The following is a 17,277-nucleotide window of genomic DNA, read 5'->3' on the forward strand; positions in this document are numbered from 1 at the left end:
TTGCTTCAAAACCTCACAGAGAGAATTTACTCTCCCATGATCAACAAGGAAATCCCCAAGAATTTCTTCAAAGCTCAACTAAGAATTTCATTGAAAGGGAATCTGGTTATTTGAGGTGGTGAGGGGAGCAGGATTGGTAGGAGAAATATGAGATCGTAAGAGTTCTGGTGCAAGGAAAAGTTCAGTCTCACAAACTTTTTCTTTTCTTAGTAGCTGGACACAGGGGGTAGTGTTGAGGTACAGCAGGTTAAGCCACTGCTTAGGATCTGGCACCCCGTATCAGAGAGCCACTTTGAGTCCTAACTGCTCTACTTCATATCCAGCCCCCTGCTAATGTACCTGGGAAAGCAGTACTTGGGTATTGGAAAGTAACGGAAAGTCCAAGTACTTGGGTCCCTGCTAGCCATGTGGGAAATCCAGGAGTCTGGTTCCTGGCTCCTGGCTATGGCCTGGCCCAGCCCTTATTATTTCAGGTATTTGGGGAGTGAACCAATAGATGAAATCAAGGGCACGGGAAGGCGGCGGCCAGACTCCACGTGGAATGGCTCCTCTGCGATTCCACTTGGCTCTGCCACTGCCCATATCAAGTGCAAGGGGTACACTCCACGTGTCTGCTGATAATTCTCTGAGGGACTAACCCTGAGCTGAGAAAGATCAATACCTGGGCATAACGTATTGGAGTGCCAGTTCCAGTCCTGACTGCTTTGTTTCCAGTCCATCTCCTGGCTAACAAGTCTGGGAAAGCAGCAGATGATAACCAAGAACTTGGGTCCCTGCCACTCATGTGGGAGACAGATGGATTTCCAGGCTCCTGGCTTCAGCCTGGCCCTTCCCTAACTGTTGTGAGCATTTGGGCAGACGGCAGGGCTTTCTCTCACTCTCTCTCTGCCTCTGCCTCTCTGTAGCTCTGCCTTTCAAATAAATAAATAAATCTTTAAAAAAAGAAAATGTTTTATTACTGAGACTGAGGGGCCCTGGAACAGGTGCAGGAAGGTAGTCTGGAGACTGCAGAGCACCTCTGGTAACCCACCGCAGAGTGGCTGCATGCAACAGAGACGTGGAGGGAGTCAAGGGCTGTCAGTGCTGCTATGGCTTGGGTGTGGGTGTGGGTGTGCTATGGCTTCAGTGTGTTCCTCAAAAGTACACATGTTGGAAGCTTGGTCCTCTGTTGTTAGGAGGTGGTGGAGCCTCTAAGAGCTGAGACCTCTTGCAAGGTAGCTAGGTTCCTAGAGGCCACTACTCTCAAAAGGGATTAAGGTACCTCAAGTTTTCTTCTTATAGCAATGAAAATGGTCTGATAGAGCTACTTGTGCAAAAAAAAAAAAAAAAAAAAAAAAAGTTCTAAGTGAAGAACTATATTAGCCATGCTTTTTCTGTTCTGCACTCTGATGTTCTGGCATCCAGGCTCTTGCTGACCCTGCAGGAACAGCCCCTACCAGCACTAGTTAATCGTCAGACACAGTCAATGGTTGTACTCACCTGCTAGCACACCTCTCATAGTCAGACCAAACAATGCAGAGCCCACACCCCCAACCTCCTCCTCTATGGGGCTTCTGCACTCGGAACCACTCTCCACCTGGGGACAGCCCTTCTGCCCCAGAGCCAATTAGACCATCTTTTTGTTTTGTTTTGTTTTGTTTTTTTTGACAGGCAGAGTGGACAGTGAGAGAGAGAGACAGAAACAGAGGTCTTCCTTTGCTGTTGGTTCACCTTCCAATGGCCGCCGCGGCTGGTGCGCTGCGGCTGGCGCACCGCGCTGATCCAATGGCAGGAGCCAGGTGCTTCTCCTGGTCTCCCATGGGGTGCAGGGCCCAAGCACTTGGGCCATCCTCCACTGCACTCCCTGGCCACAGCAGAGAGCTGGCCTGGAAGAGGGGCAACCAGGACAGAATCCGGCGCCCCAACCGGGACTAGAACCTGGTGTGCCGGCGCCACAGGAGGAGGATTAGATAGTGAGCCACAGCGCCGGCCAAACTAGTCCACCTTAAACTGCTGTCCCTGCCTGGCCTATCTATACCCATGGAAAACAAAATGAGAGATCTCACTGTATTTTCCCCCCTCCCTCCACCACCTGACTGACCCTGGTGCTTGCCTGGGTGGCTCTGTGTGATGTACCACACCTCCTGCTTCCAGGAATAGATGAGTATAAACTTCCTCCTCTATGCAGTCATTCTCATGTTTTCATATCTGACCACACCTGATTAAAACAAACCCCAGATACCGTTAAAACAACAACACCTTTGAAAAACAAAAATAGGACCCATTTATTCTAATTGACACGTGGGTTGTGTATGATAGTAAAATTCAAGCAAAAGATCATTTCTTCAGCACTCCCAGCTATGGCTTCTACAACACATCTGTATTGTCCCTGAAATGAGGAAACAGAAATAGAAATAATACAAAATGTTAGGTGGTATTGTTTCAAAGCCTTCTATGAGAAATGTTCTTACTACCAGAAATTCATTTAAAATGAGCTCATCAGCACTTTCTAATTATCCGATAAGATGAAATATTGCATGCCTTTGACCTCAGTGAACATACAGTCCATTTATTTTCCAATTATAAGATGATTTTTTTATAATTTCTAAAAACTTAGCTTAAGAGGTTTCCAAATGCTAGAATCATTTGTAACAACATAACTAAAGAATATGCATTACTAAAATTTATTTTAAAATAGTCACCAAAAGTGACACATGTAAAATTTCATTGCTAAGTACAAAACACAAATACCTAGGATTACAACAGAAGTTATTTTTACAAAGGTGGGAATGTCCAGGCTAAATTCCCAAGAAAAATGTTGAACAAAAACAAATCTGTGATATTTGTGATTTTTATTCTCCTATGTAATTTTATAATATATTGTATATTAAATGAACAGTAACTATAGGGAGTTACTGACCTCAGGCACTGATTGCCTGTTGCCTTCATGGGAAGACCATTCAACAGATTAACAATTTGCATTGTTATTACTTTTAGCTCTGTATGTTAGAGGGAGAAAATAAAATGAAAATGAGCTATCTTTTGTGCATTTTCTTCATATTCTATAGAAAGAAGAAATACCAAAATAGCTAATATCAATAAAAGTGAAAAACATTCTCAAATGTCTTAATCTGAAACACTATTTTTAGAAGATGTGACGTGCTTTTTTCACGTTCTTAACACATCTGTTACTGCAAAAGGTTAAGGAAGTATAAAATAAGTCTTGAATAATACCTTAGAAAGCCGTATGCCCTTGAAGGAAAATGGTACTGTTGTATTCACAGTCTCTGTAAACGAATACAAAATGTTATTGGTTATCATTCAGTGATTTTGGGGGCTAGTATAGAATTGCAACTTTATTGGGGGACATTCAGTACTAACAGAGGTACTCCCAAGCAAAACTGTAGAGAAATGATCAGCCATATACCCTGCTGACTATCCTTCTATGGCTTCCTCTGTGTCCCAAAGCCTCTTTCCATATCAGTCCATATCTCATCCCTTAGAGGATGCAAAATTCTTAAGGCCACTGATCTCAATAACAAATAAAACATGAGGCTGGTGCCGAGGCTCACTTAGCTAATCCTCTGCCTGTGGCGCCGGCACCCCAGGTTCTAGTCCCTGTTGGGGTGCCGGATCCTGTCCTGGTTGCTCCTCTTCCAGTCCAGCTCTCTGCTGTGGCCCAGGAAGGCAGTGGAGGACAGCCCAAGTGCTTGGGCCCTGCACCCACATGGGAGACCAGGAGGAAGCACTTGGCTCCTGGCTTTGGATCGGCGCAGCACGTCAGCCAAAGCATACTGACCATAGTGGCCATTTGGGGGGTGAACCAACGGAAAAAGGAAGACTTTTCTCTCTTTCTCTCTCTCACTGTCTAACTCTGCCCATCAAAAAAAAATTAAAGAAAGATGAAAAGGCTAGTGCTAATATGCTTCATTCCAAGTTAAACAAGGACATGTGCATTTTAAACTGTAGCTTTCAGAGATATTGCTACACATTTAGCTAGGTATAATAGAGAAGAATCTTCCTAAAAGTGGAAGAGACATTTCAGAGGCAGCCAGAATACTGAAAGTCCTTCCAATCACACCCCCTGAGAAGCCTGACTAAGAGTTTAGCCACTATTGGCCGGCGCCGTGGCTCACTAGGCTAATCCTCCGCCTTGCGGCACCGGCACACCGGGTTCTAGTCCCGGTCGGGGCACTGATCCTGTCCCGGTTGCCCCTCTTCCAGGCCAGCTCTCTGCTGTGGCCAGGGAGTGGAGTGGAGGATGGCCCAAGTGCTTGGGCCCTGCACCCCATGGGAGACCAGGAGAAGCACCTGGCTCCTGCCTTTGGATCAGCGCGGTGCGCCGGCCTCAGCGCGCCTAACGCGGCGGCCATTGGAGGGTGAACCAACGGCAAAGGAAGACCTTTCTCTCTGTCTCTCTCTCACTGTCCACTCTGCCTGTCAAAAAAAAAAAAAAATAGTTTAGCCACTATTCACATGCACAGCCATTGGCCTGACCCTGCATAATCTATGGTGCAGGAAGAAGAGTAGCTAGTCAGAAACAACAAAGTAGTGAACTTAGGCAGCTAGGAATAGAAAAATAGAAATGCTTTGAATATCAAACAAAGCAATAGTAACCAAAAATGCTTGCTTTTAATAAGAGACAAATACAAAACTAAAGTAATTATTGTTCTCTGAACTGGCTGAAGACATTCCTTAATAGTAAATGAATAGATTATATTTGCATGTGTTTTCTATTTAAGATTTATTTTATTTATTTGAAAGGCAGAGTGTTGAGAGAGAGACAGAGTCAGAGACAAAGATATCTTCTATCCGTTGGTTCACTCCCCAAGTGTTCAAAATGGCCCAGGCAGAAAGCAGTGGAAGATAGCCCATGTCCTTGGGCCCCTGCACCCGCACGGGAGACCTGGAAGAAGCTCCCAGCTCCTGGCTTCAGATCAGCACAGCTCTGGCTGTTGTGGCCATCTGGAGAGTGAGCTAGCAGATGGAAGATCTCTCTCTCTCTCTGTCTGCCTCTCCTTTTCTCTCTGTGTAACTATGACTTTCAAATAAATAATAAATCTAAAAAAAAAAAAAATGGCCCAGGCTGGGCCAGACAAAGCCAGGAACATGGCGCTCCATCCAGGATGCCCACGTGGGTGGAAAGGGTCCAAGCACTTGGGCCATCTTCTACTACTTTCTTAGGCACAAGAGCAGGAAGCTGGATTGGAAGCAAAGCAGCCAGAACTCAAACCAGCACTCCCACATGGAATGCCAGTATCACAGGTGGTGGCTTAACCTGCTGTACCACAATGCCAGCTCCTACATTTAAATTTCTATTCTCACAAATAAACATTTCTTTATTTACTTCTGAATGTGTCCTTATTGAGAGTGCTAACACATTCTTTCTTGAACTTAGTGCAGTCTTATCTACATGATCTTATGATGTGTGATTCAAGGCCAATCCAATTCTAAAATATGATAGTCCAACAGATATTCACTGAAAGTCTACTACAGGGGTTGGCACTGTGGTGCAGCGCATTAACGCCCTGGCCTGAAGCGCCGGGATCCCATATGGGCGCTGGTTCAAGACCTAGCTGCTCCACTTCTGTCCAGCTCTCTGCTATGGCCTAGGAAAGCAGTGGAAGATGGCCCAAGTCCTTGGGCCCCCACACCCACAGAGGAGACCTGGAGGAAGCTCCTGGCTCCTGGCTTCAGATTGGCATAGCTCCGGCCATTGCGGCCAAATGGGGAGTGAACCAGCGGATGGAAGACCTCTCTCTCTGTCTCTACCTCTCCTCCTCTCTCTCTGTAGCTCTTTCAAATAAATAAATAAATCTTAAAAAGAAAAAAAAAAGAAAGAAAAGAAAAAGTCTACTACAAACCTATGGGCTAGAGAGATAATGGATAGTACAACATATCCCTTCCTTCAAAGAGCTGAAATCTGCTGGGGACAGATTTTGTAATGGTAAAGAAACCGTTACAAATGTAATCTACAATGGGGCTGGCGCCGCGGCTCACTAGGCTAATCCTCTGCCTTGCGGCGCCGGCACACCGGGTTCTAGTCCTGGTTGGGGCGCAGGATTCTGTCCCGGTTGCCCCTCTTCCAGGCCAGCTCTCTGCTGTGGCCAGGGAGTGCAGTGGAGGATGGCCCAAGTGCTTGGGCCCTGCACCCCATGGGAGACCAGGAGAAGCACCTGGCTCCTGCCATCGGATCAGCGCGGTACGCCGGCCGCAGCGCGCCGGCCATGGCGGCCATTGGAGGGTGAACCAACGGCAAAGGAAGACCTTTCTCTCTGTCTCTCTCTCTCACTGTCCACTCTGCCTGTCAAAAAATAAAAAATAAAAATAAAAATAAAAAACAAATGTAATCTACAATGGAAGAGATTCACTAAGGAGGAAGGCAGTACTAGTTACTCATTTGCAAGCTTGGGCAAATCACTTGGTTTCTCTTTGTTTCAATAAAATGATGATAGGTAATAACACCCACATCACAGGATTATTATAAGGGCTACATGAATACATGTTAAGTACTCTGAGCATTGCCTGCGATACAGCATTAATGTTATTAACACCACATTCTACTTATTATAATACTTAATGTTATTCCTTCTCCTTTCCCATATTGTGAATAATAATTGTTATGGTAATGTTAACATGATACCATTGTTAATATTATACTGATAATAATTAATATTATCATAGTGATAGCTATTACTTTAATATAAATATTATGTATTTTATGAACTTAATGCAGTAATAATAAGGTCTGTTTAATTAGTCTGCTGGTTTCCTGATAGCATTAACCACAAATATGATCTTATTTCATTTTTCTTGTTATGTTTACTGTATTTCTTTACTTCATTTAGATCTTTTTAGTGTACTTTACCAGTTTTAAATAAAAATAGCAGAGTAGTTAACTCCAAGGCAGAATCATTGAAATCACAGTTTGTATCTGATGGTTTTACCCAGAAGGGGCCTTGAACTGATCAGAAGAAACCAGTACAAGCCAGAGTCAGAAAGTTTGGAAAGAAGAGAAGGTCCCCAGGCATGAAACAGTTACTACACAAAATATTTGAGAAAACTGACCTTACAAAGAGAAAAGATTTACGTAGCTCACAGTTTGGAGATTCAAATCCAAGATCAGGCAGCTCCACTGGCTGGGCATGTGGGGGTGGTGGAGTGTGTGTGGGTGAACAGTCACATGACCAGGGAGCATGGCCATGCTGCCACCTTGATTTCACACTCTGTCCTCCAGAGCTATGAGACTATAAACCTCTGCTGTTCTAAGCCACCCAGTTTGTGGTATTTTGTTACATCACAGCCCTCATAAGATCCTGGCAACAGGTCTAACAGACTTGTTAAGTTTAAGATGGGGAATGTATTTAGCATAGGGACTTATACGCTTCCTGAGGTGCCCGCATCCCATATCAGAGTGCCTGGAGTCTCTGCTCTGCTTCTGATTCCAGCTTCCTGTTAATGCACACCCTGGGAGGCAGCAGGTGATTGCTTAAGTACTTGGCTCTTATCACTCACATGGGACACCCAGATTGAGTTCAGGGCTCCTGGCTTCAGCCTGACCCATCCCTGGCTGTTGTACACATTTGGGGAGTGAACAGTGGATGGATGATCTCTCTCTCTCTTTCATTCTCTCTCTCTCTCTCTTTCTGTTTCTCACTTTCTCTCTCCCTCTGTCACTACCTTTCAAATAAATTAAAAACTTTTTTTAAAAGCATGCTTTGGAGGCCGGCACTGAGGCTCACTTGGCTGGTCCTCTGCCTGTGGCACCGGCATCCCATATTAGCGCCGGGTTCTAGTCCCAGTTGCTCCTCTTCCAGTCCAGCTCTCTGCTGTGGCCTGGGAGGGCAGTGGAGGATGGCCCAAGTGCTTGGGCCCCTGCACCCACATGGGAGACCAGGAAGAAGCACCTGGCTCCTGGCTTCAGATCAGCATAGCTCCAGCTGTGGCGGCCATTTGGGGAGTGAACCAACAGGAGGACCTTTCTCTCTGTCTCTCTCTCTCTCTCACTGTCTATAACTCTACCTGTCAAATTTTAAAAAATAAAAAAGCATGCTTTGAAATATCTCCTTATTAATAAATTTGTTTTTCAAAAAGGGGGAATGTTAGTAAAATGGTGCAGTCTTATCTGTGGTGCGATCTATGCCTTGGATGCCGTCTTAGGCACTGGCCCCATTGCCACAATGTACAGTAGGCTTTGGTCCTAAGGCCCCTGGCCCAACCACCACTCTAATGCGATTCGCTGCTCCTACTTCCCTGCCCCAGCAAAGGTTTAACAGGAGCTGTTTCCAAACACGTGCTCTTTTGATCTCTCTTATGCTCTCCTCCTCTCTCTTACCCTCTCGCCCTCTCTCCCCGGGGCCTGTCGGGCTTTCCCCACCTGACAATAAACCTTTCTCTAAAAAATAAATAAATAAATGTGTTTTTGCAAGGAACAGATATGTGTGTGTTTATAAAAAGGGGTAACAAAAAAAGTGGTAACATTATGGCTAACTTTTATTTTTGCTCATGCATATTTTCTAAATATCACATCCTAAAGATGTATGATTTTTGTACCAGCAACAAAAGTTATTTTTAAACTAGATATGTATGGTACTTGCAAATTTGACTCTCAGGCTTCAAGGGTCTCTTGATACAGCCATGCTTCTTAAATCAGAATGTCCTCCGCTCTAGGCCCACATACGCAGTTGCCAGATGGACGTGTTTATTTGAATGTTCCAAAATTACCTTGAGCTCAAAACACACATAGACCAGAAGTTGTTATCTTGCTCTTTAAAATCAGTCCCTTCCTTTGTATGCACTGCCTGGGCCAGTAGCAGCTCCACACATCCCCAGCCCTGAAGTGGTGCTTGAGTTTACCTCATCTTTGCCTGCCTGCCACATCAGATCAGTTGGAAATGTCCCGCCAGCTCTTGTTTCCAGTGCACTTTCTTCTGTCTCCATCTGTCTGCTCCCGGGACCACCATCTTTGCTCAGCCCTCATGGGTTCACAAACGCCATCTGGCTGCTCTTCTTCCACCCAAGTTTTCTGCCTCGGCCAATCTCCACCCCTTCCATGTGGACACTAGTTTTCTGCAGAAATGGAAATCTCGGTGGGTCTTCCCTCCCAACTGATGGTAGGGTACAGGCCAATATTTTACGTGTGACTTCCTTGCTCCTTCTGCCCCCTTTTCTAGGCTCAAATGCAGCAGTTCCCCACAAGCACTTCAGCTCCAGCTACAAAAACCGCTCTCCAATTACACCACACCCTTTCGTGGCTAGACGTTTGCCTGCGCCATATCCTCTCCAGGGAATGTTCTTCCACCTCACTCTCCGACGTTCTTGGATTCAGGCTCTAATAAAATACTCTAGGAAGACTTATTTGAGTTTTCTTGCCACAGTTAGTTGATAAATGTACAATTAAAATTAATAGCATGTACTTGTATCAGCACTGTTTATAGTTCATTGTAAATTTTGTTCCAGAGGTGACCTTCCCCAGGACAGGGAGATATTCTGAGGAAGGTCCTACCACCCAACTTCAGATCATGAGAATCCAAATCATGATTTGCTCCAATAAGGTTCAAAATCCAAGGGGTTTTCAAACGGTGCATGGAAAATATGCATAATCTTATAATTCCATTTTCCACAAACTTTTTTTAAAGACTTATTTATCTATCTATTTATTTATTTAAACAGAAGAGCTACAGAGAGAGAGGGAGAGACAGAGAAACATCTTCCATCTGCTGGTTCACTCCTCCAAATGACCACAACAGCCAGGGCTGGGCCAAGCCACAGCCAGGAGTCAAAAGTTTCTTTTGGGTCTCCCAGGTGGGTAGCAGGGACCCAACCACTTATGGCATCTTCTGCTGCTTTCGCAGGCCATTAGCATGGAGATGGATCAGAAGTGGAGCAGCTGGGACATGAACAGGTGCCCATATGGGATGCTGCCATCACAGGTTGTGGCTTAACACAATACACCACAATGCTGGCCCCTTCCACAGCCTTTTTTTTTTCTTTGTAAAGATTTAATTATTTATTTGAAAGGCAAAGTTACACAGAGGCAAAGAGAGAGAGAGAGAGGTCTTCTATCCGTTAGTTCACTCTCCAGATGGCTGCAACAAGCAGAGCTGCACCAATCCGAAGCCACAAGCCAGGTCTCCCCCATAGGCACAGGGGTACAAGGACTTGGGTCATCTTCCACTGCTTTCCTAGGCCACAGCAGAGAGCTGGACTGAAAGTGGAGCAGCCAGGACTCAAACTGGCACCCATATGGGATTCTGGCACTATAGGGGCAGCTTTACCTGCTATACCACAGTGCCGGCTCCTCCATGGACTTTTTAAAATATCCCTGCATATTTGTAGAAGGAAAAGATGGCAAGAGAAGAAGCAGGCAGAGACCAGGCTGGGTCTGACAAAAATCTTAGATCTCAAGAAAGTAAACTTTGAAAATTTAGTAAAAAGGTAATCATAATCCCACTGAGATTATGTGATATAACTGTAAAACAATTGTACAAAATAAATGTACTTTTTTTAATGATAATCTTCCAAGAGTATTTTTCCCAAAGAAAAAGCATGGCACAGTGAAAAGTGTGTGGTTTAAGAGGCAAGGGCTGCTCTCTTTTTAGTTCTCCAAATGATCCAGGATGCATTACTGAACAGGTGTCAGCCTCCTTAGGCAGAATAGCAGGGGCCAAAACTGTGCTATATCAGATAAAGCTGCCACTTGTAGCACTTGCATCCCATATGGGCATCTGGCTACTCTACTTCCAATCTAGCTCCTTGCTAATGTACCTGGGAAAGTGGCAGAAGACGGCACAACTGCTTGGGTCCCTGAACCCACATGGGAGACCCAGAAGAAGCTCCTGGCTCCTGGCTTCATATTAGCCCAGCTCTGGTCTTTGTGGCCATTTGGGGAATAACCAGCGGATAAAAGATGGACCTCCCCTCCTCACCCCACTTTGTAACTGTGCCTTTCAAATAAATAAATAATATTTAAAAACTAAAATATAACCAGAAACAGCCACATTCCTAATCTGAGCACTATAGTTAGCTTTTTTACACACATTCACTACCCATGTAAGAGGGCTTCACTCTCTCCATTTTACAGATAAGGAAAATGATGCTGCAAGAGGTTAGCTAACACTCTCAAGGTCATATTGTTGGACAACATCTGTCATAAAAATAAACAAAACATAAATAGTGAATTTTTAAGTTTAAAAAATGTCTATTAGAGCAGCATTGTGATGCTAGGCTTCTGCCTGGCCCAGCCCCAGTTGTTGCAGCCATCTGAGGAGTGAGCCAGTAGATGGAAGATTTCTCTCTCAGTTTGTCTCTCTCTGTGTCTCCTGCACCAACCCTATCACTCTGCCTTTCCAATAAATATACAAATAAATATTTTAAAAATAATAAACTAGGGGCTGGCGCTGTGGCACAGTGGGTTAACACCCTGGCCTGAAGCGCTGGCATCCCATATGGGCGCTCCACTTCCAATTCAGCTCTCTGCTGTGGCCTGGGAAACAGTAGAAGATGGTCCAAGTTCTTCGGCCCCTGCACCCGCACAGGAGACTCAGAAGAAGCTCCTGGCTCCTGGCTTTGGATCGGCGCAGCTCTGGCTATTATGGCCAATTGAGGAGTGAACCACTGGATGGAAGACCTCTCTCTCTGCCTCTCCTCTCTCTGTGTAACTCTGACTTTCAAATAAATAAATAAATCTTTTAAAAAAATCACTTCATCTCATTTAAAATAATAATAATAATAAACTAGTACAATCCCAAGAAAAGTAATTTGGCATTATGTAAATAAAACCACAAACATGCAAACCATTTAATGCCATAAATCTTTCTAGGAGTTATCCTTAACTCTTCTCCCAGATAGAATAATATTTAAAACTAAAATATTGGAAAAACTATATATAAGTATATTTGTATCATATTATTTATAATAGTAAAAATACATAGAAAAAAGGAAAATAAATGTCCAATAGGAAGATGATTAAGTATACTAGGGCATACCCATTAGGGAAAATGTTTCACTGTATTATAGTTATACCCTGATTACTAAACTATAGGTAGAAGCAATTCAAAGAAATGAATAAACAAATTTTTAAAAAGGGAAAAAATAGGGCCAACATTGTGGCACAGCAGGTTAAGTCTGTTCCTAAGTCACAAGCAACCCCCATGGGCACCAGTTTGAGACCAGGCTGCTCCTCTTCCAATCCAGCTCTCTGTTATGGTCTGAGAAAGCAGTGGAAGATGGCCCAAGTGCTTGGGCCCCTACACTCGTGTGGGAGATCCAGAAGAATATCCTGGCTCCTGGTTTCAGATCAGCTCATCTCCAGCCATTGCAGCCATTTGGGGAGTGAACTAGCAGATGGAAAAATCTCTCTCTATCTCTCTCTCTAACTCTGTCTTTCAAGTAAACAAATAATTTTTTTAAATTATTAAGGAAAAATTTGTGAGTTTGCATTAAGTTACCTTTCAGTTCCTAAACTCTGAATTTGGATTCTGTAAAAAATCCAGGGCAGAAAACGATGAAGGGATGACATTAAAGAAAACATTGTAGGGGCCGGTGCTGTGGCACAGAAGGTTAAGCCTCCACCTGCAGTGCTGGCATCCCACATGGGTGCCAATTCAAGTCCCAGCTGCTCCACTTCTGATCCAGCTCCCTGCTAATGCACCTGGGAAAAGCAGCAGAGGGTGGCCCAGGTGCTTGGGACCCTGTACCTACGTGTGGGACCCATTTGAGGCTCCTGGCTCCTGGCTTTGGCCGGGCCCAGTCCGAGCCCCGTTGGGGCCATATGGGGAATGAACCAGCATGTGGAAGCTATCTCTCTATCCCTCTTTCTCTGTATCTCTGCCTTTAAAAAAATAACAAAAAAAGAAAAAAACATTGTGTGGTCATATAGAAAATGCCAGTGAACTTCTATGAAAAATAAAAAAATAATGTTTAGAGAAAGAGATCCATAACTACAGGTAAATATGTAAAATACTCATTGGAAAAAGGCAAAAATTTTAATATCCCTTCAAATGTGCTTATGTGACTGTTATGCTAATAACAATTTAGAAACATAATTGTAAACTGTTGCATAAACTGCTAAAGTGGGGCCAGCACTGTGGCATAGTAGGTAAAGCCACCGCCTGCAGTGCCAACATCCCATATGGGTGCCAGTTTGTGTCCTGGCTGCTCCACTTCCAATCCAGCTTTCGGCTCTGGCCTGGGAAAGCAGTAGAAGATGGCCCAAGTCCTCAGGCCCCTGCCCCTGCTTGGGAGACCGGGAGGAAGCTCCAGGATCTTAGCTTCGGATCAGCGAAGCTCCAGCCATTGCCTTCAATTGGGAAGTGAACAAGCAGATGGAAGACTCTCTCTCTTTCTCTCTCTTTCTGCCTCTCCTTCTTTCTCTGTGTAACTATTTCAAATGAATAATCTTAAAAAAAAAAAATAAGTAAATTGCTAAAAGCAAACGTTTAGATGGAAATGAAGAATTATTATCAGAAAAAAAAAACTTCAGGTTTTTGGTGTATCTAATTTGTACAGCTTGCTTATAAAGAATTGTTTTCTATTCCAAAAGTAGCAGGCACTGAATGCTTACCTCCCTTCAGAGCTCTGCAGAAAGAATACACATCATCAGATCCTTTGCAGATAACTTCTTTGCGCTTTGGCAAATCCATGGAGTTGAAAGATATGTAGAGATTAAAATATAATTGATTCATGTCTCTCCCTTAAATAGAAAAAAATTTCATTGGCCCCCAAAGAAGACACCCATTTATACAGAAAAATATTTGTTATAAACTTAAAATATGCCCTGTGCTTTTTCTGAATACTTTCATTTCATCATTACAACTACCCATAAGGCAGGTATTGTTATCCTGGTTCTGCAGATGAGAAAACTGAAATTCCAAGAAGTCCAGTAGATTGCAATCAAAGAAAATGTTTCACAGTAACAACTATGTATGCTATGCCTAAAATAGAAGAAAATTTGTAACTTGAGAAAATTATCAAATGAAAACATAAAATTTCCAATTGTAGTCACAGTTCTGCTAGAAAATTCAAAAGAAGATAAAGGAAGTGAGGACAATCAACCCACGTCAACATTTTTAGCTTTGATAGAAGATTTCTTGGAGAATAAAATTGAATCTTTTGATGAAAAATGAAATGTATGGCTTTTTAAAAAATTCTCTCATGATCTATTATCAATTAACAAGGAAACTTCAAGACATTGCATTTTCTGAACTCTTCCAGATTACTTAGCTGGCCCAAATGGAAAAGATGCACAATCATTTTATAATGAAAGAAATTATTGTGATCACTACCTCACTGAAAATATTTTGTTAATAAGGTCACTGAGACTTTTTTCTTTTTTTAACAGAAATATTTTATTTAATAAATATACATTTCATAAGTACAGCTTTAGGAATATAGCAGTTCTTCCCCCCCATACCTGCCCTCCCACCCCCACTGCCATCCCACCTCCTACTCCCTCTCCCATCCCATTCTTCATTAAGATTCATTTTTAATTGTCTTTATATACAGAAGATCAACTCTATACTAAGTAAAGATTTCAACAGTTTACACCCACAGACACACAAAGTATAAAGTACTGTTTGAAGACTAGTTTTACTGTTTTGTTTTGTTTTTTGACAGGCAGAGTGGACAGTGAGAGAAATAGAGACAGAGAGAAAGGTCTTCCTTTTTGCCGTTGGTTCACCCTCCAATGGCTGCCGCGGCTGGCGTGCTGCGGCCAGCACACCACGCTGATCTGAAGCCAAGAGCCAGGTGCTTCTCCTGGTCTCCCATGCGGGTGCAGGACCCAAGGACTTGGGCCATCCTCCACTGTACTACCGGGCCATAGCAGAGAGCTGGCCTGGAAGAGGGGCAACAGGGACAGAATCCAGCACCCCGACCGGGACTAAAATCTGGTGTGCCGGTGCCGCAGGTGGAGGATTAGCCTATTGAACTGCGGCACCGGCCTGGTTTTACTGTTAATTCTCATAGTACAACACATTAAGGACAGAGATCCTACATGGGGAGCAAGTGCACAGTGACTCCCGTTGTTGATTTAACAATTGACACTCTTATTTATGATGTCAGTGATCACCCGTGGCTCTTGTCATGAGCTGCCAAGGCTATAGAAGCCTCTTGAGTCCACAGACTCTGACATTATTTAGACAAGGCCATAATCAAAGTGAAAGTTCTTTCCTCCCTTCAGAGAGTTACCTCCTTCTTTGATGGCCCCTTCTTTCACCAGGATCTCACTCAGAGATCTTGTATATAGGTAACTTTTTTTCTCACAGTGTCTTGGATTTCCATTCCTGTAAGGCTCTCATGGGCTTTTTAGACAGATCCGAATGCCTTGAGGTCTGATTCTGAGGCCTGAGTGCTGTTTAGGGCATTTGTCATTCTATGAGTCTGCTGTGTGGCCTGCTTCCCATATTGGATCCTTCTCTCCTTTTTAATTCTCCCCATTATTATTAGCAGATATTTGGTTTTATTTACGTGATCCCTTTGACACTTAATCCTATCTTCATGATCAGTTATGAACTTAAACTGATCACTTTAACTAGTAAGATGGCATTGGGGCCAGCGCCATGGCTCAATAGGCTAATCCTCTGCCTGTGGCGCCGGCACCCTCGGTTCTAGTCCCGATCAGGGCACCGGTTCTGTCCTGGTTGCTCCTCTTCCAGTCCAGCTCTCTGCTGTGGCCCGGGAGTGCAGTGGGGGATGGCCCAAGTCTTGGAGCCCTGCACCCGCATGGGAGACCAGGAGAAGCACCTGGCTTCTGGCTTCGGATCAGCACGGTGTGCTGGCCGCAGCGTGCCAGCCGCGGCGGCCATTGGAGGGTGAACCAACAGTAAAGGAAGACCTTTCTCTCTGTCTCTATCTCTCACTGTCCACTCTGCCTGTCAAAAAAAAAGATGGAAAGATGGCATTGGTACCTGCCAACTTAATGGAATTTTGAGTCCCATGGCAGGTTTTTAGCTTTACCTTTAGAGGTAAGTCTGAGGGACCATGTGCCAAGCTGTATATCTCCTCCCTCTTTTATTCCCACTCTTACTTTTAACAGGGATCAATTTTCAATTGCATTTAAGCACCTAAGAATAATTCTGTGTTAAGTAAAGAGTTCAACCAATGGTATTAAGTAGAAAAAGACAATACTAAAAAGAATAAAATATAAAGCTGTTCCTCAACAGTCAGGACAAGGGCCAATCAATTCATTGCTTCTCATAGTGCACCATGACTTGTTGTCATAATTGAAAGATAATTTTTTTTTCATTTTCAGGGGTGGGCATTGTGATGTAGTGAGTTAAGCTGCCACCTGCAATGCCAGCATCCCGTATCAGAGCACTGGTTTGAGTCCTGGCTTCTCTGCTTCTGATCCACTTCCCTGCCTTCCAAATAATAAATCAATCATTAAAAATTCTCTTTCATTTATTTGAAAGAGAGGTAGAGACATAGACAGATCTCCCATCCACTGGTTCACTCCATAAATGACTGTAACAACCAGGGCTAGACCAGGCCAAAGTCAAGAGGCTGGAACTCAATTTGGGTCTCCCATGTGGGTGACAGGGACCCAAGTACCTGAGCCATCATCTGCTGCCTCTCAGGGTGTGCCCTGGCAGGAAGCTGGGACTTGAACCAGGAAGTGAGTGTCTCAAGTGTCATCTTAACTGCTAGACCAAATGCTTACCACAGCGTCTCCATCTTGAACTTGAACTTGGCTGTGTTTAACAGAACTGCCAGCTCCAGCCTCAGAATTCTCTTTGGAGTTGGTGCCACCACTCTCTTCTGGTCTTCCATCCTCTGACTCCACCTCAGTCTATTTCATCTCCTCTTTCTTTGGGTTCCTGTCTCTGGCTTTAAGTATCCCATAAGGTGATAATTCCCAAATCACCTTTACTCTTGACCTTTATCCTAAACACTTGTCCCAAATATGCATACAACTTCTCAGCTCAAAATCTGCAGGGCTCACGCTGTGGTGCAATGGGTTAAAGCCCTGGCCTGAAGCGCCGGCATCCCATATGGGCACCGGTTCTAGTCTCGGCTGCTCCTCTTCCAATCCAGTTCTTTGTTATGGCCTGGGATAGCAGTAGAAGATGACCCAAGTCTTTGGGCCCCTGCACCCACGTGGGAGACCCAGAAGAACCTCCTGGCTTCAGATGGGCGCAGCTCCAGCCGTTTCAGCTACTTGGAGAGTAAACCAGTGGATAGAAGACCTTTCTCTCTGTCTCTTCCTCTCTCTGTAACTCTGCCTTTCAAATAAATAAAATAAATCTTAAAAAAAAAAAAAACTGCTCAGTTACCTTCCCAAAGACAAAAAAGTGATTT

General features: G+C 44.0%; 1 protein-coding gene across 4 annotated transcripts in view; it reads right to left on the reverse strand.

Annotated features, from left to right (window-relative positions):
- Positions 1 to 2,265: 2,265 nt before the first annotated feature.
- Positions 2,266 to 17,277, reverse strand: part of LY96 (lymphocyte antigen 96) — a 51,238-nt gene continuing 36,226 nt past the window's right edge. For all 4 annotated transcript variants that reach the window (XM_062188339.1, XM_062188342.1, XM_062188340.1 and 1 more), the window contains 3 exons: positions 13,544 to 13,672; positions 3,214 to 3,266; positions 2,266 to 2,368 (listed from right to left, as the gene is read on the reverse strand). In XM_062188339.1, coding sequence (XP_062044323.1) covers positions 2,270 to 2,368; positions 3,214 to 3,266; positions 13,544 to 13,672 — 281 coding nt within the window. In that variant the 3' untranslated portion in view covers positions 2,266 to 2,269. The remainder of the gene's footprint in view (positions 2,369 to 3,213; positions 3,267 to 13,543; positions 13,673 to 17,277) is intronic.

Source organism: Lepus europaeus, chromosome 4 (genome assembly GCF_033115175.1).
Source record: "Lepus europaeus isolate LE1 chromosome 4, mLepTim1.pri, whole genome shotgun sequence".
Classification (NCBI taxonomy): domain Eukaryota; kingdom Metazoa; phylum Chordata; class Mammalia; order Lagomorpha; family Leporidae; genus Lepus; species Lepus europaeus.